General features: G+C 40.8%; 6 protein-coding genes across 11 annotated transcripts; 2 read left to right on the top strand and 4 right to left on the bottom strand.

The window, feature by feature from the left end:
* Positions 1 to 41: 41 nt before the first annotated feature.
* Positions 42 to 3,709, bottom strand: LOC129726949 (kelch-like protein 26). 4 transcript variants are annotated; one of them, XM_055684267.1, is made up of 4 exons: positions 3,548 to 3,709; positions 2,443 to 2,980; positions 1,523 to 2,145; positions 42 to 1,465 (listed from the first exon to the last, which is right to left on the bottom strand). In XM_055684267.1, exons 2-4 carry the CDS (start codon positions 2,665 to 2,667, stop codon positions 136 to 138), a joined length of 2,178 nt encoding a protein of 725 aa, XP_055540242.1. In that variant the 5' UTR covers positions 2,668 to 2,980; positions 3,548 to 3,709; the 3' UTR covers positions 42 to 135. The 4 variants fall into 4 exon arrangements, with proteins under 4 accessions (XP_055540242.1, XP_055540249.1, XP_055540234.1 ...); XM_055684274.1 differs by having other exon boundaries at positions 3,497 to 3,704; XM_055684259.1 differs by having other exon boundaries at positions 3,501 to 3,704.
* A 4,461-nt stretch (positions 3,710 to 8,170) lies between these two features.
* Positions 8,171 to 11,867, top strand: LOC129717737 (palmitoyltransferase ZDHHC6-like). Its single transcript, XM_055667857.1, has 4 exons — positions 8,171 to 8,713; positions 10,196 to 10,974; positions 11,032 to 11,222; positions 11,275 to 11,867. Exons 1-4 carry the CDS (start codon positions 8,650 to 8,652, stop codon positions 11,510 to 11,512), a joined length of 1,272 nt encoding a protein of 423 aa, XP_055523832.1. The 5' UTR covers positions 8,171 to 8,649; the 3' UTR covers positions 11,513 to 11,867.
* On the bottom strand, positions 11,835 to 13,588 carry LOC129717738 (kelch-like protein 40b). The gene has a single exon (XM_055667858.1). The coding sequence runs from the start codon at positions 13,153 to 13,155 to the stop codon at positions 11,956 to 11,958; it is 1,200 nt and encodes a 399-aa protein (XP_055523833.1). The 5' UTR covers positions 13,156 to 13,588; the 3' UTR covers positions 11,835 to 11,955.
* Positions 13,589 to 16,042: 2,454 nt separating this feature from the next.
* On the bottom strand, positions 16,043 to 17,524 carry LOC129717642 (protein CutA homolog). 3 transcript variants are annotated; one of them, XM_055667702.1, is made up of 2 exons: positions 16,634 to 17,524; positions 16,043 to 16,563 (listed from the first exon to the last, which is right to left on the bottom strand). In XM_055667702.1, the coding sequence occupies exon 2, from the start codon at positions 16,549 to 16,551 to the stop codon at positions 16,090 to 16,092; it is 462 nt and encodes a 153-aa protein (XP_055523677.1). In that variant the 5' UTR covers positions 16,552 to 16,563; positions 16,634 to 17,524; the 3' UTR covers positions 16,043 to 16,089. The 3 variants fall into 3 exon arrangements, with proteins under 3 accessions (XP_055523677.1, XP_055523676.1, XP_055523675.1); XM_055667701.1 differs by having other exon boundaries at positions 16,043 to 16,581; positions 16,634 to 17,522; XM_055667700.1 differs by having other exon boundaries at positions 16,043 to 16,566; positions 16,634 to 17,518.
* Positions 17,525 to 17,600: 76 nt separating this feature from the next.
* LOC129717641 (zinc finger protein 391-like) lies at positions 17,601 to 19,605 on the top strand. The gene is made up of 3 exons (XM_055667699.1): positions 17,601 to 17,899; positions 17,969 to 19,034; positions 19,101 to 19,605. The coding sequence occupies exons 1-3, from the start codon at positions 17,771 to 17,773 to the stop codon at positions 19,586 to 19,588; spliced, it is 1,683 nt and encodes a 560-aa protein (XP_055523674.1). The 5' UTR covers positions 17,601 to 17,770; the 3' UTR covers positions 19,589 to 19,605.
* LOC129717643 (uncharacterized) lies at positions 19,601 to 20,296 on the bottom strand. Its single transcript, XM_055667703.1, has 2 exons — positions 20,119 to 20,296; positions 19,601 to 20,061 (listed from the first exon to the last, which is right to left on the bottom strand). The coding sequence occupies exons 1-2, from the start codon at positions 20,147 to 20,149 to the stop codon at positions 19,646 to 19,648; spliced, it is 447 nt and encodes a 148-aa protein (XP_055523678.1). The 5' UTR covers positions 20,150 to 20,296; the 3' UTR covers positions 19,601 to 19,645.
* Positions 20,297 to 24,882: the final 4,586 nt, after the last annotated feature.

The following is a 24,882-nucleotide window of genomic DNA, read 5'->3' as shown; positions in this document are numbered from 1 at the left end:
TTCATTTAGTAGGCATTTCTTTCCCAGTAGATGTACACAGATAACCAACGAATATAATTTAATAAATATCTCCTGTACTTTTCGTACGGACTTATCCTAAACCGCAGAGAGCTTCTTTTACGTTGAAATTCTCTTCTAAATGGCGCTACTGTTAGCATTATCACTTTCATCGTCGAGCACATCGTCCCTGTCATTCTTTTCCTCTTCCTCGTCATCATCTTCGTCGTCTTCGTCGTCATCATCATCATCATCGCCCCCATTGTCGTCGATAACCTCCATATCGTCCCGATACTTCGGAATATACAAATTCGCACACGTATGCTCCCAAACGTTTTTGGGATACTTTTTCAAACTGTACCACCGATCCTCGGCAACATTGTAGCACTCAATGCTGGCGGCTGTGTGGCGAAAAATGTCATCGGATCCGAACCCACCGATGATGTAGATTTTCTCCTGCACTGCAACGATTCCCGCATGATACTTGGGGGTAGGAATTTGCGTTACCCGATGCCAGGCTGGTGATTTACTAAACAGATCATAGCAATCGATACTGTCGGCCAGGACGCGCTGTCCGTTAACCTCGTACCAACCGCCGCAGACGTACAGCTTTCGGTTGATGGTGAACATCACATGGTCCGCCCGAGGATGCAACATATTCGCTAACTTTTCCCACTTCTCGTTGAAACTGTAGTAGCTCCAGAGCGTCCCAAGTACCCCACTGTAGAGATCCAATCCACCAGATACATAAAGCGTAGCACCGAACGCAGCTCCAGCATGTTGAGTTCGGTACTCTGGCAGTGATTCAATGTAGGTCCATTTATCAGCTATCGGATCGTACTGCTCGCAGGTTGACACCGATCGATCACCATCATCATCCATTTCACTGTTACCACCAACAGCGATTAGACTATGGCCGACTACGTTGAGCGAGAAGCGACAACGGTCCTGCTGGAGGGGAGCTATCGTTTCCCATTTATTTTTAATCGGGCAGTAGCGAAACCCGAACGGATGGATGTACTCTTCTAGTGAAATATCGTAACATCCGCCTATCACGTACAGGTGATTGTTTAGCACTACCACTCCGAAATTACTCTGCTTAATGTGGGGGATCGTTGTGAGGTAGCGCCATTTACCATTCAGTTTCACATCTTTACGCTTGGTGGCTAACGACGAGGTTAACGGTGCGACTTTCGAGCCACGTTCATTCGGAACAGCCGTCTGACTGGAACTAGCTTCGCCTAGGGAACGATTCCGGATCAGCTTGATTTTCCCAACTTGATTGGGACAGGAACTTCCCGGAAAACAGTACGTGATTTCATTCGTAATTCCAGACAGATCAAAGCCCCCAATTTTGATAATCGCCAGCTCTAACCCACGGTAGTTCTGGATCTTATTCAGGGGAGAAATTTTATACTTGATGCACTGTTGCTCCCCAATCTTCATGATGAAGTCGTACAGTTCGTATCTGAAATCGAAGTTGTTTCAAAAAAAAATATTCAGAAATGAAATCATTCAAACTCACCTATCAATCCAACGAAACTGAAATTCATCCGAGCAGAGCAGGTTGTACAGTTCCTGCAGGGAAATATCCATAAAGCGTATATGATTGCGAATCAACTGTCGATAGTTGGCAGCCGGGTCGCATCGTGGTTCATCACAGTTCACCTGAATCCAGCGCAGTAAAATTCCCAGCACCTCAATTTCTGTACAGGTTACCGGGTAATCCCCTGCCAAAATTAGCTCGATTTGTCGCTCGCTCAGTCGGAAAAATTCCGCTGATTTGGAAATCACATTCAGGTGATGACAGATGAAACGATACACCTTGTGATTCAGCCGTTTCAGCGAGTACATTTCGGAAATGATTAGCACATCGATGTAGTTGTCCAGATCGAGCTGCTGGTCGAGATAGTTGAGGCACGCCTCGACGACCGACTCCAGCTGGATGTAGCTGGCAGCCGACAGGACCTCCTGAATGTTAGCCAGGTTCAGCGTCAGCTTGGCAGTGTAGATGTAGTCCAGCAGTAGTTCAATCCCCAGCGGGGACACGTTGGACAGGTTGATCTCACTCAGCCGGGATTCGCGCGTGTGGCTCGAGAACATCGCCCGGAAGTACTCGCTGCACGCGGACAGGACGGCACGGTGAGCCTGTTAATAATTATAAACAGTAGAACTTATCGGTTAGTTGCTTAGGCACTCGAACAGAGTTAAAATTGTCTATTGTTATGCCACCTAAGCAGCAGAGCGTATTTCATATTTTTTCGATGAATATTCCTAGTTTCTGACACGATTTGCCATGCTGTACCGTTTTGTTTTTAATAAGATCGCAAACTTGATCCTGAATAAACAACCGAGATTTTATATTGAGCAAATTATCCTGAACGATAATTCGTCATTTTCCACATGTAGCAGCACCTCGTCTAACGACCATCAATTGATACTCACCCGAAAGATTTTCTCATCAGCTCGCAGTGCCACATCTACCAGTACGCCCTTGATCCGCAGCTCGTTGAGTCCCTTCAGAATGGTTCCGGTGTGGCTGAACGACTCGAATACTATACTGTTTAGCTCCTTGCCCTCTTCGGCACTGTTGCCACCTGTAACGGCACCCTTCGAGGCTACGATCAGGCTTGCTCCAACGGAACTAGATGGTGCGACTACGGTGGCCATCCTTTGTTGGCTGTTGATCTTGCTCGAGCGAAGTGGAGCAAACTTTTGCGTTCCAGCAAATGGTAAACAAACCAAATTCAATCCTCACTTCCCACGCCGTCGTGCAAGGTAGCCAGCAGCGGGGGTTGTGGCATTGTGCAACGCAGTTTGACTGCGTTTTTCGACGTGAGAAACCGCTTAGTGTTGCACAGTTGTTGTTTTGTGTTCGCAATCGATTACTCGCTAGTAACTATGTTTAACTGGTAGCTGTGTTGCCTAACAGATTGTAGTCAGAATACAATGCGCTTCTGTTGAGACAATAGTGAAACCGAATCTGAAAAATAAAGCAAATTTGGTTTAAATTTATGACGATAAATCGTGGATGGAATAAGTAAATTTGCACCCATGATGACAAGCATTAAATTGAAAGCGAAAACGCGAGCTTAAGATCACCGATTTCTCCTTGAGCAAACTGCTGCTGCTGCTGCTACTGTCGTATGCAAAGTGTTAAGCACGATTTAAGTTGCCATAGCAAAGAAAAAAATAAACAATTGATTTGCAGCCTACTTCCTGGCTACAAACTAAATAACAACAGCAGAATGAAACCGACGTTTCATAAGGTTGCTTGGATTTGTTTTCGGAAGTTTGTTCCGCAAAACCAAAACAAACAAAAACGTATTAGAATACACGAAGGCCCAGCAAAGCAACAGAATGACGTGTGCAGTCGATCGAAGTAGGTCAACGACTTCTGAACTGGAATAACTGGATAGCCTCTCTCGTTAGGTGAGATCCATTATGCTACGCTAATGGGAACGAAATTCCTTTAAACAGCCTTATAAAAAACACTCACTTACACACAACTATATTCCAAAATTTGCAAATCAACGGCTAAATAACTCACTAGATGTACAGGTGAACGTTATTACGGAATTTTTCGGTGATATTTGTCGCCAGCGGCAACCAATCCGAACGCAAACACAGCCACCACACCACAAGTCGACACGACGACGGCAGACTGCTCTGATCTGATCGTTCACGTTCGGGTTCGGTGTTTACTTTTGTTTGCCATTCGCTTATAGTATCCGCGCAGGGGCGTGGGCGGGCAACAGACTGTCTCTCTGGCTAAACTTACTCACTGATCCTTAACGAAAAAATTATATGTACATTTTTATTTTTTGAATTACAAATATCTTTTTTCAATTTTTAATTTGTATTCTGCGAAAAAAATAAACAGATAAACGAATGCATTTTACTGAAAATGTGTTTCCCATTTGGAAAAATACAGAGAATGTGTGGCATCACTGTTCTCGTGGAGCAACAAAATTAAACACACTCTTTGCTGCATGAAGCACAGTCGATAAGGTAGATCACGTTGGCTGCTAGCAATAGAGTGTACTTCCAAGTCAATCAGGCAGATCAATTTTAGTAAAGGCTGTATTATAGAGATGGTCGGGTTTCGGGTTTTCGAACCCAGAACCCGAGCCCGACCCGTACCCGACGGGCTCGGATCGGGTTCGGGTTTGAAAATTTTTGAAAGTGTCGGGTACGGGTCGGGTTCGGGTTTTGTGAAAAAAATATTTTCGGGTTCGGGTCGGGTTTGGGTTTGAAAATGTCGGGTTCAAGTCGGGTTTGGGTATGAAAACCCGAAACCCGACTATAAAATCTATGAAATGTCGGGTTCGGGCTTCAAAGTAATAAAATTTTCGGGTTCGGGTCGGATCCGGGTTTGAACGAAAAAAAAGTTTCGGGTTCGGGTCGGGCTTGGGTTTCGACCGAAGAAAAATTCAGGTTCGGGTCGGGTACGGGTTTGAAAAACATCAAACCCGACCATCTCTACTGTATTACACTCTTTGACCAAGCGTCAAATATTTGTCACTTTTTGACAGATAAAAATTTGATCAATTGTTTGTCACTCTCCAATTTTTTAATGTGGCAAACACGGGCAAACATCAATAATGTTGTCAAATAAATTTTACCATTATGTCAAAAGGTCAAATATTTGACCATTGGTCAAAGAGTGTAATACAGACTTAATGCTTTTATTTTAGATTTGGTAAATAAATTAAAATATGAACCCAAATATCGAATTATCACAGCTGAAGGACAGTTTTTCGAGCCATGTGTTACCGAGTATAACAAACCAAACCGAGCATAACTCACCTGAATGACTAGATGTTATGCGTTCGTTGAAAATATGCTTCCTACAACGCGGTATATTATTCATTATATGGTTATTATTTTCTCGGAATGTCCCGAAAGTAGTTGGCAAGGATCTATGGAAAAGCTTTTTCAACTATTTGCAAATGGATTTCGTTGTACGAAAAAAAAACTGATTCTTCTTCCGGAAGCAGCGTGCTCAAGTTTATAAAAAGTTTAAGACTGAAATGCAACAGTGGATCGTCGATTGATTAAATACTACAAGGTTTGCAGCCCTAGGGTTGTATGAAATGGTGACGTGGGACTAAACACCGTTATTAGAGGGATTTTTAGTAACAAAGGTTACAGAGTCCGCAGACAGAATAAATTCGTTTGTTCAGTGATTTACGCATCTTCATTCTCAGCCTCCCCTTAATTTTTTTATAGAGATATATTTGGCAACACTCGAAAGAATCTCGTTTACACTTGGCCATATTGTATCTGTAGTGCTTTTTTTGCAAACAGCATTTATTTGACAAGGCTGGCGCGCAGACAGACGTCCAAGCTGAGTTCCAAACTTGTGTAAAGTTTTTTGTAGTAGCAATCCGTAACCAGATAGCGCTACCAGTACCGCCAGCCTCGTGCACCACGAAAAAATTTACACGGAAATTTTGATCAATGTTGTTCTTGCATGGACGTCTGTCTGTGGCTGGCGTATCGTTGTTGTTGAAGAAGCACCAAGAATTTCTCGTAATGCGTCTAAATCAGAAATCACTCCATTTCTTTAAAAACCAAATCCAACAATACTTACGTTATCATGATGAATGGGATTGCCTTATTTAACACTCTCCGAAGCCATTTCATAAGTTCTATAACACGGAAACATAAGAAGAAATGTTAAACAAAATTATCAACAAGCTCCAGCAAAATATCGTCGCAATCATCTGTTGTGACAAAAAAATCGTCGCAATCAACAATTATGAAGACAGCTAATATACATATAGATATTATTTGTGAAGTTAAACATATACTGTATAGTACTGTAGCTTCTATCAGCATGTTTTCTGTCAAGACATCAGTTTTTTATTACACTCTAATAGCAGGTTTGAAAATCGTTCAAAAAAAAGGTTGTTTCAAACTTTTCAAAAAACCTTAACCTTCGAGACATCAAACTAGTCTAAGCTCATGGAAGCAAACATAAATTGACCTATTGGGAGTAGGAGACTCTGTATTTTTTTGAATATTGATACAGAGAATATCACAGGGAAAGGTTGGTGTCCATTCACGTCGTCTGTGCTAGGAATGCTTGCATGTAATTGGTTCATTATTCGCGTAAATGTGTCCTTGACCTTTTTTATCGATTTTTACCGCTTTGCAATGAAAAAATAATGATAACTAGCGTATTACAAAATTGTTCAACATTTTATCTATCCAACAACATATTGGTTATTGTTATTCATCGTGTGGTTATGCTGTTATTATCGTTTGAAATCTGACGCAACATTTGCCAGTTTCATTTACAATTTTACAGAATGCATCCCAGTATAGTAAACAAAGACGTAGTCCCACGTCAAAAGATAGAACTCATTTGGCTTTTCCTGTACAATAATTTGATTGCAAAGCCACGAAGAATTGGTGGGAAAAGAAAAAGAGTGCTTTTGAATAATTTTTTTTTCAGTAATCACTACAGAAAAATGTACCTTCTTGAAAAGCATTACCAATCAAGGAAAAACCCGTTTTGAACAGGCTTAGTTATATTTATTTCTTGTTCAGTAACTTTCGGTAATAATCTTAACAGAAAAATAATTTGAATTTTGGTTTCTCAGGAGGAATATTTTTTATTGGAAAATATCCATACAGATAAACAGACGTGCCACTTGAGGACGACTTCATCGATAATTTTGAAATTTTGCTTAGTGGGCAAACATGCCGCTGGTGTCACTATAAGCAAGCGTGCATATTAATAATCAAAGACAAAAACTTGTGTTGATTTAAGCAAGCGTGCACACCCATTAGCAAAGACAGAAAATTTTCACCGACTCTCACAACCGAGTTTTTCACTGTTCGTTTTACCGAACAGTGGGCAAATGTGTGATGAAAAAAATATTGTGAAAAATCCTGGAAAATATGATTTTATGGGAATTTGCTCTCTATGTGGTACAAAAGCTTCAAACCATCAGAATACACATGAACATTACATTTTTTACAGATGAATAGTGCGGGTTCGTGACAAAGTCTGAATTAGGATCCCAATGGAATATATGAGAAAAATTTTATCTTCAAATTCCGTTTAGCGATAGGACTCAAAAGTTTCGTCTCCTCTAAAGAAGTCCCTATGCAAAATTAGGTTGTTTAGCTAAAAACGGATTGCTGATTTTACTACATCAGCTAGAAGAGTGTAATTTTTTGAGCAAAACGTATTTTTTTTTTTGAATTTTATATCATTGTCCTTCGATTTTTGTATAAAGAATAAAAATCGTTCTAAATCGCTTGAATGACAATTGTTACATGGGCTGCGATTGTAGCGATTTAGAGCAGTTTTAATTGGGTTGTTTTGCTTTATCGGTTTTTTATTTCATCTGAAAGAGCTGCTTTTTCTAAGCAAAACGTGATTTTCAAAAAAAATCTATCGTTGTCATTCAATTTTTAAATCACGAATTCAAACTGTTCGAAATCGCTACAATGACAGATCGCCCATATACCAACTGTCATTGTAGCGATTTTGATTTTTCATTTAAAAATCGAAGGACAATGATATAAAATTTTAAAAAATCACGTTTTGCTCAGAATTATACTCTTTTACCTGATATATAAAAATCAGGAATCCGTGAGTAGTTAAACAACCCAATTCGTGATTTGAAAATTGAAGGGCAACGATAGAAAAATTTTGATAATCACGTGTTGTTTGAAAACGCAGCTCGTTTTTAAACAACCCAATTTCAGCTCAATCGGACTTCGAATAGTCGTGTTTCATAGCGATTAGAATTGATTTACTAGGCACCACGGTGAACACGTGTTGGACCTGTTGGACCATTGTTCGATAAAACGAGCAGTCATTTTCAACCGAGTGACGCGCGCGTTGTTATACTTGTAAAATTTTTATATAGTACAAAAATAATTTCATTTATAAGCTTCTCGAATATATCCATTTCTAGAGTTTCAACTATTATTTTTAGTTAAAAAAAATTGAATAATTATGTTTTTGAACACATTTGCGCGAAACGTGAAATAGATTTTGAGTTAAATACTCAATTAGCTTATTATCCTAAAATGCTTATTATTCAGTTATGCTTTTATAGACTGTATACGTTCTCTTCAGAATAAACTGGCAACCTTGTTCACAGCGACACATGCAGCACAAATCACTCAGGCGTTTTTTTCTCTTTGACGGAACAGTGATTGCGTCGTGTCATTCGCGGTATGTTTGGTATATGTTTTGTATGTTCACTGTTCAGTATGGTTTAATATAATGTCTGCACGTAGCGGCTCATGAATTGCGTGACCATAAAGCTCATAGGTGCGCCCGAGTTGTGATAGGTGAACACTAGCTAAAAAAGTTGATTCAGATACTCGATAGGCGTCATTGCGAAAGGTAGTTTCCATCTAGGCCCTGGCTGGAGAACTGAAGTTTCGTGTGTGGTGCAGTAGAACTAGCAGAAGATTATAAATAAGTGCTCGAAGCGCGTAGGCAGCCTTCTGGTGGCACCAAATTCTAACTTTTCCGACCTTCAACAGTTGTGCGGTGAAGTTGTTTATCTTGCCGTGACCCAGGCCCATGGCCCAGTAGATGGAAAGCAAACGAACGTGAGCACAAAAACCACACCAAAAGTAGCTAGGACAGCAGACCGATCGGAACCGATACGCACAATGACGAGTGGCTTTGCAGCGGTCTTCTGGCGGTTCTTCCACTGGGGACCGCTGATTGCGATGAGTGAGTATCTTTCGATCTATTTTATTCAACGGCAGCATGAATGAAAACGACAACTTTTCGAGTGATTCTTTGTTTGAACATGAATGAAGTTAGAAAATAGCATTACCCGTCCCGTTTTTAAAGGGTTTGGAAACATGCGACTTGATATTCGGTCACACACGCCAACTGTTGATTAGTGCTGCAATGTCCACAGTAGTTTTTACGGCTTTCCATTTCTATACCGATTAAATCACCCTTGCTGTACGATTCTTTCGGCTTTTCTCCATTACAATTAGACTGTCAACTAATGACGTTGTTTGTAGAAACGAATACTCTTATTTCAACTGTTATTAGCTTCTGCCGTGTTGCGTGTTACTCTTCCTAAGCGCCTTGGCGCTTACTAATCCATACTAATCACCTTGCATGTTGAATCTATGAATCCATATACTTTCTAGGGCCGGTTTGGTCCTTGAAGTGAACGGGTTTTCGCGTTCTGCCCACTATAACATTCCTCGTCCATAAAAAATGCAATCTTCCAAAATAAGAAACGTGCTAAACTGGCTGATTATAAGCCGGAGCAAAAAGCGTGTATGATTGGAAACAAAGTTGAAAACTAATAGTCTAATAATAACAAAGCACTGGTTTTAATATTGGATAAAAGGATTTTAAAACCTGATTACAGTAGATAAGACGAAACAGTTGTGTATTTTCACCTACACTGAAGTACATAGCCTAGCCACCACGATTGCAGTGAATATAATTTTTAACTTCAACTCTTAGAACAGCGATACAATAGAAAATCTTTTAAAACAAAAACTAAATTTATTAAACCTGAATATGAGTTTGGATGGGCAGACTCCACAATTGAGATTAAACTTCTAGCATAATCCCGAGTAACTCTAGATTAGATTTCTTCGAATAACATAACACTCTTCCAAGCGAGTTTACGTGAAAAAAAATCAGCCTGGTGGAAACACTTAATTTAAGGCTATTTAATTCCACCAATTTAGATTGCATTCTTCGAATGACAACCAAACCCCGTTTCCAGTGGCTTTCGGTTCAGTTGTAGGCTTCGTGTTCATGCTGTCCACCAGAAGTGATTAGTATGCTAATTAATTACGTGGTGGTGAAATGGTCGCGCCGCGCTAGGGTGCCAAAAACTAGGGCAGCATGAACTACGGAACCATGTCCTTGCAGTTTTTCTTTCACGCACGCAATAGTTACCGTTGTGTTAGGTCTAGGAATTTGCTCGAGTTCCATGAACAAATCACAAACTGGCACATGTTAGATAGGTGGCCCCTACGGGTTGAATGTTGCGTGCTCCGGGGTAGGTGTCGTGCTTTATTGTACCTAAATTCCGTATGGATAAAGTGGATAAGCTGGAATTTATTTGCAGCATGATTGATGATGATTGACCTCCAAACATGCCGGTTAACCTTTAATTTGGGCAAAGTAGCACTATTTATTTTAACCTTATGATTCGGTTTCACGTCACTTTTCCAGCTATCATCAAATCCATCACCCTAATGACGCTCTACCTGAATGCCATGTGGTGGCCCCCGAACCGGTCGTTCGGAGGTTTTCTCAACCAGACCATATTCCTGATGCTGTCGGCGAGCACCGGGTTTAATTTTGTGATGGCCTCTCTTACTGGTCCCAAGTTCCTGCCGCTGCGCTGGCGTCCGGAGAATCCGAAGCATGAACAGTTCCTACAGTACTGCACCAGCTGTGAAGGTTTTAAGGCACCACGGTCGCATCACTGCCGGAAGTGTGACCGATGCGTGATCAAGATGGACCATCACTGTCCGTGGATTAACCACTGCGTTGGCTGGGCGAACCATGCGTACTTCACGTGGTTCTTGGCGTTCGCGGTTGCTGGTTGCATTCATGCCACAGTCATTCTGGCTGGATCACTGTATGCCGGGCTGCACCGGGACTGGTACGTGTACTATGGGCAGTACTCGAAAGCGACCGTCCATTTAGGGCTGTGGAGTTTGATTCTGGGCGTGCTGAATGTTGGACTTGCCATAGGGGTTATCATCGCCGTCGGGATGCTGCTGTTCTTCCAAGTTCGATCGATTTTGAACAATCGAACCGGCATCGAAGATTGGATTCTCGAAAAAGCGAAACACCGCCGGGAAGCCAGCGGGGAAACATTTCGCTATCCGTATGATTTGGGTAGGTGGCGTAATTTGCAGCAGGTCGCTAGCTGGACGTGCGCACCGATTGGCAATGGAATTGTGTGGGCTGTGGCGGACGGTTGTGATCAATATACTCTGACGGTAAATACTACTCGAATAATTATAACATATTTGAACATGGAGTAATTTATCGAACAGCGCGAACAGTTGCGACAGAAGTCGGAGAAACGCGCACGCACAAGAACCTACACCATCCATAGACCAGCGACCGGAAGTTGGGTGCCACTGTGGTCCCAGGGCTGCCGGGTTTGCCTCAGCCCTCCTCTGACCGACGAGCCCCGGATTAAGCTAGAAGTAGGTGACGTGGTTCGAGTCACCCGTTGGCGAAAGTAAGTTTCTTATTTGGTCGCTAGTTGAAACTCACCCCGTTTCCGCTTTCAGACACTGGCTTTTCGGAGAGAAGGCGAACGAGGAGCCAGTTGTGGAGCACAAAAATGGTACCAAAAAAGAGCGGAAGCAAAAAGCCAAAGCGAAGGTCCAACCGACCGTTGACGAAGGGCAAAAACCTCCCCGAATACGAGGTTGGTTTCCGCGGCAATGTGCTGTCGAACTTATGGAGGATGACGACGGCTTAGAACAGCACCAGAATCATTTTAATGAGAAGAAGAAAGTCAAATAGACCGCCATCTTCATCATCACCATCATCGTCGCTGTCTGGAGCAGTTTTGTAAATTATTTGCCTTCTTATTGTGCTTTTAGTTTGAGTGACCTGCCATACGATGCAACCGGCTAGTATTTTATCGTATGCGGAGAATATATTTTTATCAGCCATTTTTTTTTGTATGCGAACAAAAATAAAACGTATAGTTGTAGACAATTGTGTTTGTACGCGGCATGTGGTGTGGGGTTTACTTTCCGAAAGGAAGCCTTCGAACCAAAAAAAAAAACAGTGAAACTTTATGGCAACTGACAAGTTGAGGAGGTTCGGTCTGTTCAGTCAAACATCAGTTTTGATACCATCAACTTCATTTTTATTAAATTCAATTTTCCCTCACAAAATATATGCTTACTGATTTTTATTAAATAAAAAACACACAGTCTACAAATCATACGGGCATTTCACTAAGTAATGGTCGTTGCGGCCAAATTCTTGTACATCAAATATGCTATGCAATTGTTATAAGTCAATTGTTTCGGGATCTGGTCGTAGGAATAAGTCGAATTTGTTTCATTTGACGCATTGTAATCTTCGACGTACAACGTGCCGCCAACCGATCGAAATGCATTCAAGCAGAACGTTTGCAAACGAGCATTAGAATTATATAAGCTCACATGTATCTTGCAGTAACGCAGCGAATCGATGATGAATTTTTCGAAAAAGATCCTTTCGATGCGCAATTCACTTGTCACAGGAACATTTTTTACAGTTGAATATTGTTTAACCAAAGCATTTGAAACACCAAAATATTCGACCTGCACCTTCAACTCCAATGTTGTACCTTCGACTGGCTCAAACTGTGACTCCACGAAGATACCCAACCCATATAAACCAACTGAGTTTTGATTGCTTTTAACTAGCACGCATGTAGACATATTTGAGACGTACTTAAATTGGTCATAGTTGCGAAGTTTCAAACAGTTGCGTTTTCGGTGATGTACATTCGACACGATTTGGGCTAGTTGACTGGCATCATCTGCCCGTGACTCATCGCCTTTGGCCCATTTTACGATCGCTGTTTCTAATTGTTCCTGGCTGCAGTTGATCCTCGCACTGCCTGCAATCATTTCAAGAACCTTTTTCTTAAGGTTTAGGAAACCAACATGCTCAAAGCAGACTAGCGGGTTGTCGCAAATCACTGCTAAGCAATTTTTATTTACGACCTCGAACTCATGCTTTGTATTTTCATTTAAAAACTTCATGACATTGCTTTCATTGATCTTGGATGTGCAAAACTGTTCACACAATTTATTGAGCCCACTCAGAAGGTACTTTTGTGAAGCATAATAAACTTCAATTAGATTATCCTCGGAGAGATCAATCTTCTGGCAGTACATATAGCGCAGAACATCCCGGAAAATTGGAGGCTGTATATCCGTCACAATGATCGGTTCGTCGCTCTGTCGAGCTTCTTTAAATTGGCCGTTGAACTGTGCGTAAAATACTTCGCTAGCTAGCGTTAGTATGAGTTTGTGGCCGTAAATCGGTTCACCGTTGTCACCTACCAAGAAGGTTACGTCCGAAAAATACTCATTGTTGTACAACTGCTCGTCCCGGTCTTCCAGGCGTAGTGAAAATTGAAATTCTTTTGCCACCATTGTCATTTTACCTGCTAGATGGAAGCTAATTGTTACTACTGAATTACTTTGCTTGAATTTTCTATTTGAATTTGCTTGAAGGATATTTGAAGAATTGTTATGATCCAGAATTGTTGTGCTTTAGAAGCTTATACAGTGTAGCACACAAAAATAGGTACACATGCACCAAAGTGGGACGCCATTTGTAATACACACCAGACAACCGATGTTGGACACCAACACACTTAACAATAGAACGATTATCCTTTTTACTCCTTGAAAAAGGTGAAATAAAGTCACCGAAACTGTCGGAATAAGAAAAAAACAAATCGTTTTTGCTAGTATACACGGACTGATTAAGCCGATAAACCCATCAAATTTTCTTAATTTAAACAGCAAAACTATTGAAAAAATCGATTTCGAATTTTAACAACTGTAAGTGGTTTTAAGACATACCCTACCGTCAAGAAATCATGACACAGGGAAGCCAGGTCATTTTTCAAATATCTTCACACTCCACAAAACAATATCTTTATATCTTTATACATAGGAAATCTGTAACACGGTCCCCGTTGAAAGTTTACAAAACTTCCAGTGACACATTAAATCGAGTGCGGTTAATCAACCGACTATTAGGCTTCCACTTATTCACACGCGCTCGAATGTTTTCAATATTAAGACATGTCTTCACATCTGGCATCCCTGTCATGACACGTAAACCAGGGTTATATTTTCCACAAGCCAGCAGCGGAAATGTCACTTTGCTTACTATCAGGGTTATATTCCCCAAAAGCCAGCAAAAGCAATGTCACTCTGTGCACTACTTGTCAGTTAGTGAAAATTTAAAACATATATAATTTTTCAATTTTAAAATCAAAGAAAACTCGTAGAGATCTTAAACAAATTACGTAATGCCTACTGAAAGGTCGGTTATCGATTAGTATAAAAGAAGGTATTTTTTCAAATTAAAACCCCCTATTGTCAAAATGTGTGTGATGACAAAAGCAAAAATATTTCCTTCCTTCTTTTTGCCATGCAAAAACCAAACAAAAATATCAGCACCTTCGTAGTCACGAATTCGAGAACACCATTCGAATTGCGGTTTATCTTGTTTATCGCATGCAAGGGGATGGCAACATGCTATCTCTTTCAATGTTTAATGAGTCTTCCCGACAAAGTGATAAGTATATGGAACTATTGCTGGGCGTCTACCCCGGGGCTTTATTTTTAAATAAAGCCCCGATATGTTGCCTACTGTCAAACGTGTAGAGTTTAGAGAGGGCTGCCATAGACCATTTTACGAGACGTTCCTGAACTCAATTCATGAATGAAATTTTGACAGAAAGCTCGGAACCGCTGACATAACGCACGTAAAAGCAACATCATCATCAGCAGGATCCGTGACACCTGTCAGTTCGTAAAATGGTCTATTATAGTCACTGTATACCTTACTAGTCTATCGGACTGGATTTCGGGAACCAGTGTGAACTGTCAAAACGGGAACCAGTCGATAGTGTCGATTTTTGCATTTGAAGTATTGTAATCGTGCCGTAAAAAGATACAGAATAAATTATACTCAATAATTGGACTTTTTGTGACAATTGCTATTTTTTTTGAGAATAGTTATTGTAATGAATTAATGATATCACAATAATGTTGAATTTATACATGTGAGAAAATCAAAAGGAATATTTTCTTTCGTCGCATCAATAACATGCTCTTTTTATAACTAATTGTTTATTGATAACATTATACTGCCATAGATTTGCTGTCCTGTCGCTTTTCACGCTGTACTATTGTACGGGAAATGCGCATTCGAAACAAAATGTTTATTTTTACAATTTTCTCTCTCAACGAATGAATGAATTATCAGGTAACTCGCAAAATTTTAGCCATTTTCCTCTAATCTCCGCATTCTTTGGAAACCGGAATAAACTTGTTTGTTTCTTTGTCCTTCGCCAATTGCTGTTACATTTGTTCTAAACGCACTTCATTTTCACATCAAATGTTAACTTTCAAAGAAGTCATATGCAACATGAATTATATCCAGTGGTGTCAGGATTTTAATGTGAAAAAGTGGGTTGCCAGTTGCATGGTTTTCCACTCCGCCAGGCTAGTAAAATACCAGGGGAGTATAAACGTCAAAATTTTGTCTACCGATCATAAATTCATCATGGTGTCGAAATTTCATTTAAAATGCTTACACAAAATATCTTATTCATTGAAAGTGCACATTGTCTTGAAAACAAACGTTTAGTCTTTTTTTTTCACCTCTATAAACGTATTTTTTCGAGAATAAGTTTATGAACAATCATGGGACGTTGACTCTATTCCAACTGTTTTAGGGCAAACCAACCAAAAACTGGGTACCAGAATCGCTGGTACCAGAATCAATGAGTGGTAGATGAAAAATGTATGGAGTTTGACAGCCACAAGAGCCCCCTGTAAAATACAGTGACTATAGTGAATAGCCGTGACGATTCATTTGTCTGGTTCAAAAGCGAATGTTTAAAGGACAGTGGACATTGTTTTGTTTTGATTTTTTTGTCAGCTCAAAATGATTGTGTATAACGAGTGTAAAAACTATAGGTGGGTGAATATTTTTGACGTCTATAAATAAAAGGCAGAAAGTCTAAGTAGCAATGAAATAGACAATAAATGGAGGCACCTTTCCGCTAAATCGCTAATTAGTTTTCATTTCGTTAAACCATGTTCATCTCTGATGTATTTGAATCGAGCATTCAATATTTTCAACAAAGTTTGTAAGCGCAGTCTGATTTTTTGAGACTGTATGGAAACTTGCTGAAAAAAAGTTACAAAGTTTCATCTAAGAGGAAACTGCCGTTCTGACGGGTAAAATCTTCCAAAATTGATGCTGCTGAAATAGGACTTCGAAGAAATACCATCCTCAGCATTGCAGAAATTCGAACAACCAAATCTATTTCCTAAATAACTTCCATTTTAATTTGTCTTCCTCTCCGGAACCGTCTTACTCAGCCACTCCAGATAGGGCGGGTTCCCATTTTCTATTGGCACCGAAATCACCTCCGCCACACTGTAGGGATGATTCTCTCGAACAAATTTGCTCAGATCGTCCACTCGGCTGGTGCGGGTTTTGACCATTAGTAAAGTCTCGTGATCCTCGTTGATCTTACCTTCCCACTCGTAAACCGATGTTAAACCGGGGATGATGTTCACACAGGCGGCCAGCTTCTGCTCGACTATCTTGCGGGCCAGTTCCTTTGCCGACTTTTCGTTAGGAGTGGTAACGTAGGCGATCGAATGCAACCCAGCTGCACAGTTTGACGCTTCAGTAGACATGGTGGCAATACCGGTGGCGGTAGTAATTCCGATGGTTGAGGACAGCAGCAGGTTTTGAATTAGAACTCTTGCCAAGCTTCCAGCGGTGCAGGTCAACAGCATACTCGACAGGTTCTGCTGCAAAGGAAATTTCTACGCGAAGTGAATGCGATTGAGCAAAACAGAGCGAGTCCAAAGTGCGCACCTGTTTGACCTTACTGCCACAGTGCCGTTTTTCTGCTCACTCGAATTTGCAATACAAAGAAAACGTTGATAACGTCGAAAATAAGAACCGATAATGCTGTATACAAATTATTGTTTTGTTTTCCGAAGATGAAAATTATTTCTCGCGCCGGTTTTGTTTTTGATCGGAATTAGCGGCTATTTGACTGTGTCATATAGCCACTGCGTTACTATAGTCTGGCAAACTTAATTTTGGGAACCATTTTTAGCTGTTCAAAGAATAACTACACTGAAAATAAATCGCACGCTAATCCTTAATGCACTTTTCATATGAATGTCAATAAACGAACCTAATCATTCTATTATGTCGACCCATATCGATTTTTATTTAACTCCACGCTATTTTAACGTGTTTTGGCATTTGACGTGTGAAAGCATTAAAATGAGTGTAAAATGATTGATTTTGGTATGCATGATATGGCAAACCCAGGGGCCTATAAACGTCAACATTTTGCCTACCAACCATAGATTCATCACGGCGTCAATATTTCGTTTCAAATGCTTACAAAACTTATTTATTCATTGAAAGTGCACGTTGTACTGAAAACAAATCATGAGTTCTTGTTTTTTTCATCTCAAACGACATTTATTCGAGAATAAGTCTACCGACAAAATGGGATGTTTACTCTATTACACTTGTTTTAGGGCAAACCAACCAAAAAGTGGGCACCAGAAACGCTGGTACCAGAATCAATGAGTTGTAGATGGAAAATGTATTGAGTTTGACAGCCACAAGAGCCCCTTGGGCAAACCGAAGTGTAAGACACTTGATTCTGAACTGTGCACTGAAACGCAAGTGTATTCCACGTAGATATGGAATATTTCATCTATTAGCACAGAAGTAAGTGGAATACACTGAGCAGTAACTTGTCGATTTTTTACAGTATATAGGACGTATTCTATAGAAACCCAAAATGAGTATGAGTTTACACCTTTCTGTGTATCATCGCGGCTTCAATTGACGTTTGAATTTTATAGCGACTCACACTCCAACTGTAGTAAATATTTTTTCCGTAACTTCGCTGCCAAAGTTGGTCTTATTTAATCAATTAAAAGAGTACATCCAGTCCTAACTATATGCAAAATTACGGCCGCAACAATGGATTTCTACGCTAGCATCTGCCGGCTATGCGAGGCAGCTCCAAAGATGACCGACAAATGGTCAGATTTGTACGCCGCGAAAAACAAGCAGCTGATCGAGAAAATCCAATCTATCTGTAAAGTTAAGGTAAATAGGCGCTTCGCGCCGATATTTGCTAGATAGGATCAAAGTTTAACTCAAAAATGTTTTCAATAGATCAACAACCGAGATAAACTTCCGAAACGGATATGCGACCGCTGTCGGAATAACCTTATGCAGGCTTACAACTTTAAGCTAAAGTGTGAACTAACGGATGCCAAGCTGAGAAAAGAAATTGAGTTTCTGAAAAAGAACAACTGGAAAACGGAAGAAGCTCTACCCCCGTACCACTGCGAGCGGCAAGTCAAACCGGAGAAAATTGTCAACACAAAGCAGACAGAGGAAGCGGAGACATTATCAGAATCAATCGCTAGCGTAATAGTGGTCGAACCGGTCTTCATCAAAAGTGAACAAAATGAGGAATTTTCCGAATCAGAACAGCTCGATGAAACGATGTCCGATCTTTGCTCGACAAAAGTTGAGCCTCAGGAGGAAAATGATTCGAAAGATGATGTTTCTTCGGAATCCGATGATGATTCCAATGACGCTGATTATTCGGAAGGCGATGGCGGCTCAGACGTGAAACCACCGGGTAAGAAAGCTTTACGTAGCGATCGAAAGAGTAAGACAGACAACACGGAACCGTCGAATACAACTTGCGAAACTTGTGGGGAACAATTCGAAAAGTCCTCGCAGCTGTACGCCCATAACAAGGCAGTCCACGGGAAGCGGCGTTTCTGCTGTAAAATCTGTTCCAGATCTTTTTCTCGCCGTGTTCGGCTAGCGGATCATGAACTCCGCCACACTGGCGTACGCCAGTTCGAATGTCCACATTGCGACAAGAGCTACGTTACTCAAAGTGGGCTAAAGACCCACGTGGAAGATGCTCACAGTGAGAACCTGCCATACGTCTGTGACAAGTGTGGCAAGGGATTTTCGAAACCCGGCAAGCTACGGGTACACTACAGTATGCACATCGAGTCGAGAAACTTTGTTTGCGCCGTATGCTCCAAGGGATATAAGACTCAGACTCATCTGAACATTCATATGAATGTTCATCTGCCCCAGGACCAGAAAAAGGTACGCAGCCGGCGGAGCCGGGAGAAAGTTTGCATCTGTCCTTTTTGCGGCAAAGTATCGACCTCACTGGGAACGCACTCGATGCACATCCGAACGCACACGGGTATGTATTTCGGTCCTTCAATGCTAGGCAATAGCAGATTTGAAAAAAAAGGTATTCCCATTCCAGGTGACCAACGATACGAGTGTAATATCTGCTTCAAACGTTTCACCTCATCCGGTTCGCACAAGAAGCATCTGCGAGTCCACTCCGGTGAGAAACCGTTCGTTTGTGTGTACTGTAGCAAATCTTTCCGCCAGAAGCATCATATGACCACGCACATCCGGGGTGTGCACACGAACGAAAAACCCTACCAGTGTAAGTTTTGTCCGAAAGCGTTTGCCACCCGGGGCAATATGACACTACACGAGCGTAGCCATGGGGGACCGACGGCGGCGGTGGCATCTGCGTTGGTCGTCTCAGAGTCAGCCGCTACAGTGTGCCAGCAGCTAAAGAATGTACCAGCCGATGAAGGAACGAGCGAACCGGATCTCGAACGCAGTCCATCACATTCGTCATCGATGATGACGTCGACACCTCCACCGATGCTGAATCCGGGAGTGATGTTCGCTCCAGGTATTACTGTACATCAACCCCAAACGTTCTTTCAAGTTTAACAAGGTGTAGAATTGTGCTTTATTGAGTTTATTCCAATGACAGAAAATTCCATAGCCCTAAACTTTTGCATAATCTGCTGGGTGTGCTCTTCGTTCCGACGGGGGAATAAAACCGTAACGCCTTGCCGCATCCTTCGGTGTGGTTCTATCCGGGGGTAGGGGAAACTGCGCTTGTCTCCGCATTTCCGCTACCCTGTGTTTTAATTTAACTCTCGTTCGCTGCTTAGGTTTAGGTTGCGGAAGCGACGGCCTTTTGTTTGTCGGGTCTGCCGCACGTTGCTTGCGAGCGTTCACAAACTGCATTTGTTGCACGCGTTTCTGCCATTGGAACCCACTAGGGTCTGCCGCCATACGCATGAGAGCCTGGAAGGCTTGTTTCTGTTTTTCGGTAACATTCTTAGCGTCGGTTTTTGTATTTATTGTTTTCAGTGTCGTTATGAATTGTTGGGTGGGATTGTTGTGCTGCATTTTAGCTTAAATTATTGACAATTAAAAGGGGGCACGACTAAGCGTAGTTAAAGGAACTTTACCTGGTTTTTCCTTGTGATTGGTGGCTGCCATTTTCAACTGTGAACAACAGCAAATGTGCTGAGATGAAATAGAGCACAGTAACAGATTACTAATGTTAAATGAACATATTTAATATGAGCCCGATATATCGTTCGTTGTTACATTTGTTTACTTTCGTGCTGATTATGTTTCTTATTTTTACATTCGGTATTATCTGTACACATGGCAGCACTGCTTGGTTGTTGGCCTAATCGAGCATGCCAATAAAAAAAATTGAGTCTCAAGAATTTAACGTTTTGTCTTGTTGAAGGTTGCTTTAATAATGAACCGTTTAATAACTGAACAATCTCTTTATATAGGAATTGGTTGCTATGTTTCTTGGTTACTATTTCTTTATGTAAAACATCTGGATTACTATTTTTAATACTAACATATCGGTCGAATTGCAGACATTATAAAGAATGAAATAGTTGGGTTTTACTAGCAGGTAGGTTAGTGTGCTTTAAGGTGAAACGGGACGTGGTCGCGATCAACTCGAATTTTGCAATCTAATTTTTTCTAGATTTATGAAGACTACGTACATGAAACTTTGATCAATTGTTTTCACAACTGTTGCATGCCTGAAGTAGCAATTTGAGTGCTGTTTATTTAGTGGAAGACGAATTCCTTACGCTCAAACTACAAAAGTAAAAAGAACTCTAACCTCAAAATTGTATAGGAATTACCACTATCCCGTTACCACTATCCCGCTTCACCTTAAAGTTTACATAAGTCGAATCGAGTAACTCGACTCTACTCCAGAAGTGAGCAATCCTCTCACGAACTGATCTAAAGAGCTGGTTCTTTAAAGTGAGTGAAGGCTTAAAGCCTGTATTACACTCTTTGACCAAGCGTCAAATATTTGTACCTTTTTGACAGATAAAAATTTGGTCAAAGACAATTGTTTGCCACTCTCCAATCTTAACATGGGGCAAACACGGGCAAACAACAACCATGATGTCAAATAAATTTGACCATTATGTCAGAAGGTCAAATATTTGACCGTTAGACAAAGAGTGTACTACAGGCTTAAACATGGGAGGGAGAAATGAATACTACACTCAAAACAGAGAATACGCACATGCGTCGTTTTCTGATCGCGTGTAACTTTCTTCATGCTGTAACGCATGCATGACTCAAACAAAGTTTTTAGTAACATCAGGAATACTGGATGTGAAAATTTTACAGACTAATTTTCGAGTTCGTGTTTTTTTTCAATTTGCCGTTGCCTAATTTTTTTTCCAGAGTTTTCAGTACGACCGTGATGAAGTGTGTTCGAAGTTGTAACCAAAGCCTTAAATCCACAGAAGCGCATGTTTAATAATCAAAGTACGCTTGCATGATTATTACTTAAAGCTTATGGAATTTATTATTTTACGTAAAAACAAACCAAAATATTTTATGAAACGACAATGAATACGAAAACTGTTTGTGATGAATATTTTTTCGAGCAACGCGATACCTTTCAGCTTACAATCATGCTTGTCTTTTCTCCTCAGAAAACCTCTAGAGTGCAGGAGAACATCTTGCAATGCGGAAACAACTGCCGTCACACTGAAGAACAAATCAATACGCTCATGCTAGAAGAGGGCGACAAACGATTTTTATCTGTTGAGCTACCTGAACGCACTGCGGTGAAATCTGAAATCTCTCTCTTGCGAGACAATGAACTATGGTGTACTTTCTCACACGTGTGGACATCACGCACAATAATTACACTGCAGAGCTATCTGCGGTGCGTTTCTCAGTTGGTTTCTTGAGCATAGCAGAAGAGGAAAAGAGATTGGGAGAAAAAAAATAGACTGCGTTGCTCGTGCCGATCGAATTTACTCTGGTGGAATTCGTTCGTAGCTACACGAGGACTACATTTTTGCCCGGTAGTTTTTTTTCACCTTCCGGACTACTCGCCAGTGGACTCTGTTGTATATATCTGCGTTTTCTCTGTAGAGTGATTCACCCCTCTTGTTTCTATCAGATGTGGGGTGAGCTGGAAGTGTGTTTGTCTCTCTGTAAGCTGGTTGAGCCACTTGGGAGTGGAGAAAGAAACAGTGTGGTAAAAGCATTTACTACACGCAGGCACATACTGAAAGGGAAGTGCGCGGTAAATTTTTTCTCCTCTTCTTTCACATACTGAGGAGTATGACAAGCATGGGGACAATACTCATCGCAAAAAATGCTCTTTTTTCCGTGGTTCAAATTGACAGTCAATGACAGCTCATTCTGGTTTATTTTAACACTCCCACAGCTTCGTATCCGTTTCTTCCTCCCAGGCCTCAACCACATGCATAAGACATACGTAACATTCAGGAAGAAATTTTCCAAAAAAGTTGGTACAAAATAAATTACTCGAATGGTACCACGCTCTGAATAAAATCTCTGTTTGAGTTGTTTTTGAAGGCAGTGTACCTAAATTGGTCTCGTTGCTACTCGAAAAATGCTGCATTGATTTTGTTAATAACTTTTTGACAGTTCCTTATGGGACTTTCTTTGGGGCTCGATAAAGCCGGAAAGGAGAAAATTCATTTGGTTCATTATTTGTCGAGCAGTTGGACAGGACGTGGTACGGAGTACTATGGGGCAACGTGTACCAGAAAAAAACGTCAGTGTTACGTTTGTCTTATGTACACTATTGGAAATTAGTAAGCTGCGACCCAGCTGTGTTCAACACAGCAATATATTAATAATAGAGCATTCAATAAATTTTATTATACTTCCAACTGTCATCCGAACGAGACGATCACATTACACACTCAATATACAATACCCGTCATAAGTTTGGAATCGCTTCACTGAGTATTGCAACACCCAGTTTGAATATTGCAACACCTCCCGAACAGTTTAGCATCACCTGGAATAGGCGGATATCTCGTGTTTTTGACAACCTAGAAAGTTGCGGTTTTCAGCAAACTGATTCAGAAGGTCAAAGGCTACTGTATGGTAGACAACTCAGTGTGGAATTTTACCGCTACGGGGCGCTAGTGGGAACACAATCTGTCGTATTGTGAACTTAACTAATCTCACGATTCCGACCTGCTAGAAAGTAGCGGTGTTCAGCAAACTTGTTCAAGATGCTAAAGGCTTCTACGTGGTAGACAATTCAGTAATGAATAACCCCACTATGCGGCGCTAGGGAACATGTGGTTCTTCGTATTCAAACTCCAACTTATCGCACGAACCCAGAAAGTAACGGTCTTCGACCAGTGCCACCAGTTGTGGTCAAGCAAACACAGTGAAAACACAGTATAACCACATACTTAGGCATACGTAACACTGGCGATTTTTTTTTTGGTACTATTTGCCCCACATCACCCGGTACCAACACAAGGTTGAACTGCTCGACGAAAATGAACGGAATGAATTTTCTTCATCGCGGCTCTACTCGAGCCCATAACAAAATCCCTTAAGAAACTGTCAAAAAGTTGTTTACAAAATCAATGCTGCATTTTTCGAGTGGGAACGAGACAAATGCAGGGCTGCGCAGGTACACAACCTCCATAAACTACTCAAACAGAGGTTTTTTTTACAGAGGTTGGTACTTTCGAGTAGTTTATTTTGTACCAACTTTTTTGGAAGATTTCTTCCTGAGTGTTACGTATGTCTTATGTATGTGGTATAACGTCGCATGTGTGTTCCGAACTAATCAATTGAGGCTATTTTCATTACAATTCAGTGTCAACACAAATCAAAAACACCCAGTGTCCTAACTGCAATATGAATTCGACGGCTTCGACAACTTCGGCAACCCCCAGGGCGAGTGTTTTTGACTTCGTGTATACATTTCGGGTGTCTGCTCGTTGGATGGAGCTTGCATGTAAGCTGACGGCGTTGCGTGTTAGGTCTTCAGCTTGCAGCGGAAAGTAATACGAAATGCCGTGGTGTTCAAATCCTTCAATATCGGATTAGAGGCAAGTCTAATGCAATTGTAATTAATTTTGTCGCGATATTGTCAATTTTCCTCATTGTAAAACGGGTGGTGTATGTTGCTTATCAAACTGTCAATATACCAACACAGTCGCATGCTATATGTTATAACCTCCTCAAATAAAAACACTTCTTTAGGGACGATCCATTAATGATGTCACGCAAAATTTGGAAAAAATTAACTCTCTCCTCCCCCTTGTCACAAGCTGTCACAACTTCCTTGACCCCCCCTTAATTACGTCACGTTTAGAACCCCCTCTTCCCCTTTTTGGTAATAATTGATTGAAAATCGAGAAATTTGTTAGGAATGGATTTTTTCTTAATAAGAACGATTTTACTGAAAGAAAAACTGAAACTAAAAGGAAAAGAAGGTTATAGAAGATAACTAGAAAAGGCGTTTAGCTCTAAGTCCAAGGATGCTGTTGATGGAGTCGCATATCGACGACATAGAAAGCCGATACAATAACTGCAGCATCATTGCTGATTTTTGAAAGACCATCAATATTTAGTTCCTCTTCTCTTATCAATTCGCAATCCAAATCTTCTCCACATGTTACAATAGCCAAGCATTTTTATTTACGTTTTGTCACAATTTTGGAATGGATTGGATTGAGAGACACTAAAAACTAATGAAATTGCGCTGTCATTCATAAACGAACATGCACGGTAAAACAGAATTAACAAACATTATGCTTTTTGACGTGAAAAAAAAAATTGTCATTTATTTTATCTAAAGCAAATCTTAAGCCAAAAAAGGGATCGTAGAACTATAAATGAATGATGCAAATATCATAAATAGTTCTGAGTTGGACTCTGTGATTAGG

The sequence above is a fragment of the Wyeomyia smithii genome, chromosome 1 (genome assembly GCF_029784165.1).
Source record: "Wyeomyia smithii strain HCP4-BCI-WySm-NY-G18 chromosome 1, ASM2978416v1, whole genome shotgun sequence".
NCBI classification, from domain to species: Eukaryota; Metazoa; Arthropoda; class Insecta; order Diptera; family Culicidae; genus Wyeomyia; species Wyeomyia smithii.
This window is presented reverse-complemented; position numbering and strand designations above follow the sequence as displayed.

Excerpts from the sequence above, each read along its gene's own strand:
- LOC129717738 (XM_055667858.1), bottom strand. The coding sequence starts at position 13,155 with ATGACAATGGTGGCAAAAGAATTTCAATTTTCACTACGCCTGGAAGAC.
- LOC129726949 (XM_055684267.1), bottom strand. The coding sequence starts at position 2,667 with ATGGCCACCGTAGTCGCACCATCTAGTTCCGTTGGAGCAAGCCTGATC. Across the intron at positions 2,146-2,442 it reads CTGATGAGAAAATCTTTCGG|GCTCACCGTGCCGTCCTGTC; the intron begins GTGAGTATCAAT and ends AATTATTAACAG. Across the intron at positions 1,466-1,522 it reads CAGTTTCGTTGGATTGATAG|ATACGAACTGTACGACTTCA; the intron begins GTGAGTTTGAAT and ends CTTCGATTTCAG.
- LOC129717643 (XM_055667703.1), bottom strand. The coding sequence starts at position 20,149 with ATGGCAGCCACCAATCACAAGGAAAAACCAG. Across the intron at positions 20,062-20,118 it reads CAATCACAAGGAAAAACCAG|CTAAAATGCAGCACAACAAT; the intron begins GTAAAGTTCCTT and ends CAATAATTTAAG.
- LOC129717737 (XM_055667857.1), top strand. The coding sequence starts at position 8,650 with ATGACGAGTGGCTTTGCAGCGGTCTTCTGGCGGTTCTTCCACTGGGGA. Across the intron at positions 8,714-10,195 it reads GGGACCGCTGATTGCGATGA|CTATCATCAAATCCATCACC; the intron begins GTGAGTATCTTT and ends TCACTTTTCCAG. Across the intron at positions 11,223-11,274 it reads CGAGTCACCCGTTGGCGAAA|ACACTGGCTTTTCGGAGAGA; the intron begins GTAAGTTTCTTA and ends TTCCGCTTTCAG.
- LOC129717642 (XM_055667702.1), bottom strand. The coding sequence starts at position 16,551 with ATGCTGTTGACCTGCACCGCTGGAAGCTTGGCAAGAGTTCTAATTCAA.
- LOC129717641 (XM_055667699.1), top strand. The coding sequence starts at position 17,771 with ATGGATTTCTACGCTAGCATCTGCCGGCTATGCGAGGCAGCTCCAAAG. Across the intron at positions 17,900-17,968 it reads AATCTATCTGTAAAGTTAAG|ATCAACAACCGAGATAAACT; the intron begins GTAAATAGGCGC and ends TGTTTTCAATAG. Across the intron at positions 19,035-19,100 it reads GCACATCCGAACGCACACGG|GTGACCAACGATACGAGTGT; the intron begins GTATGTATTTCG and ends TTCCCATTCCAG.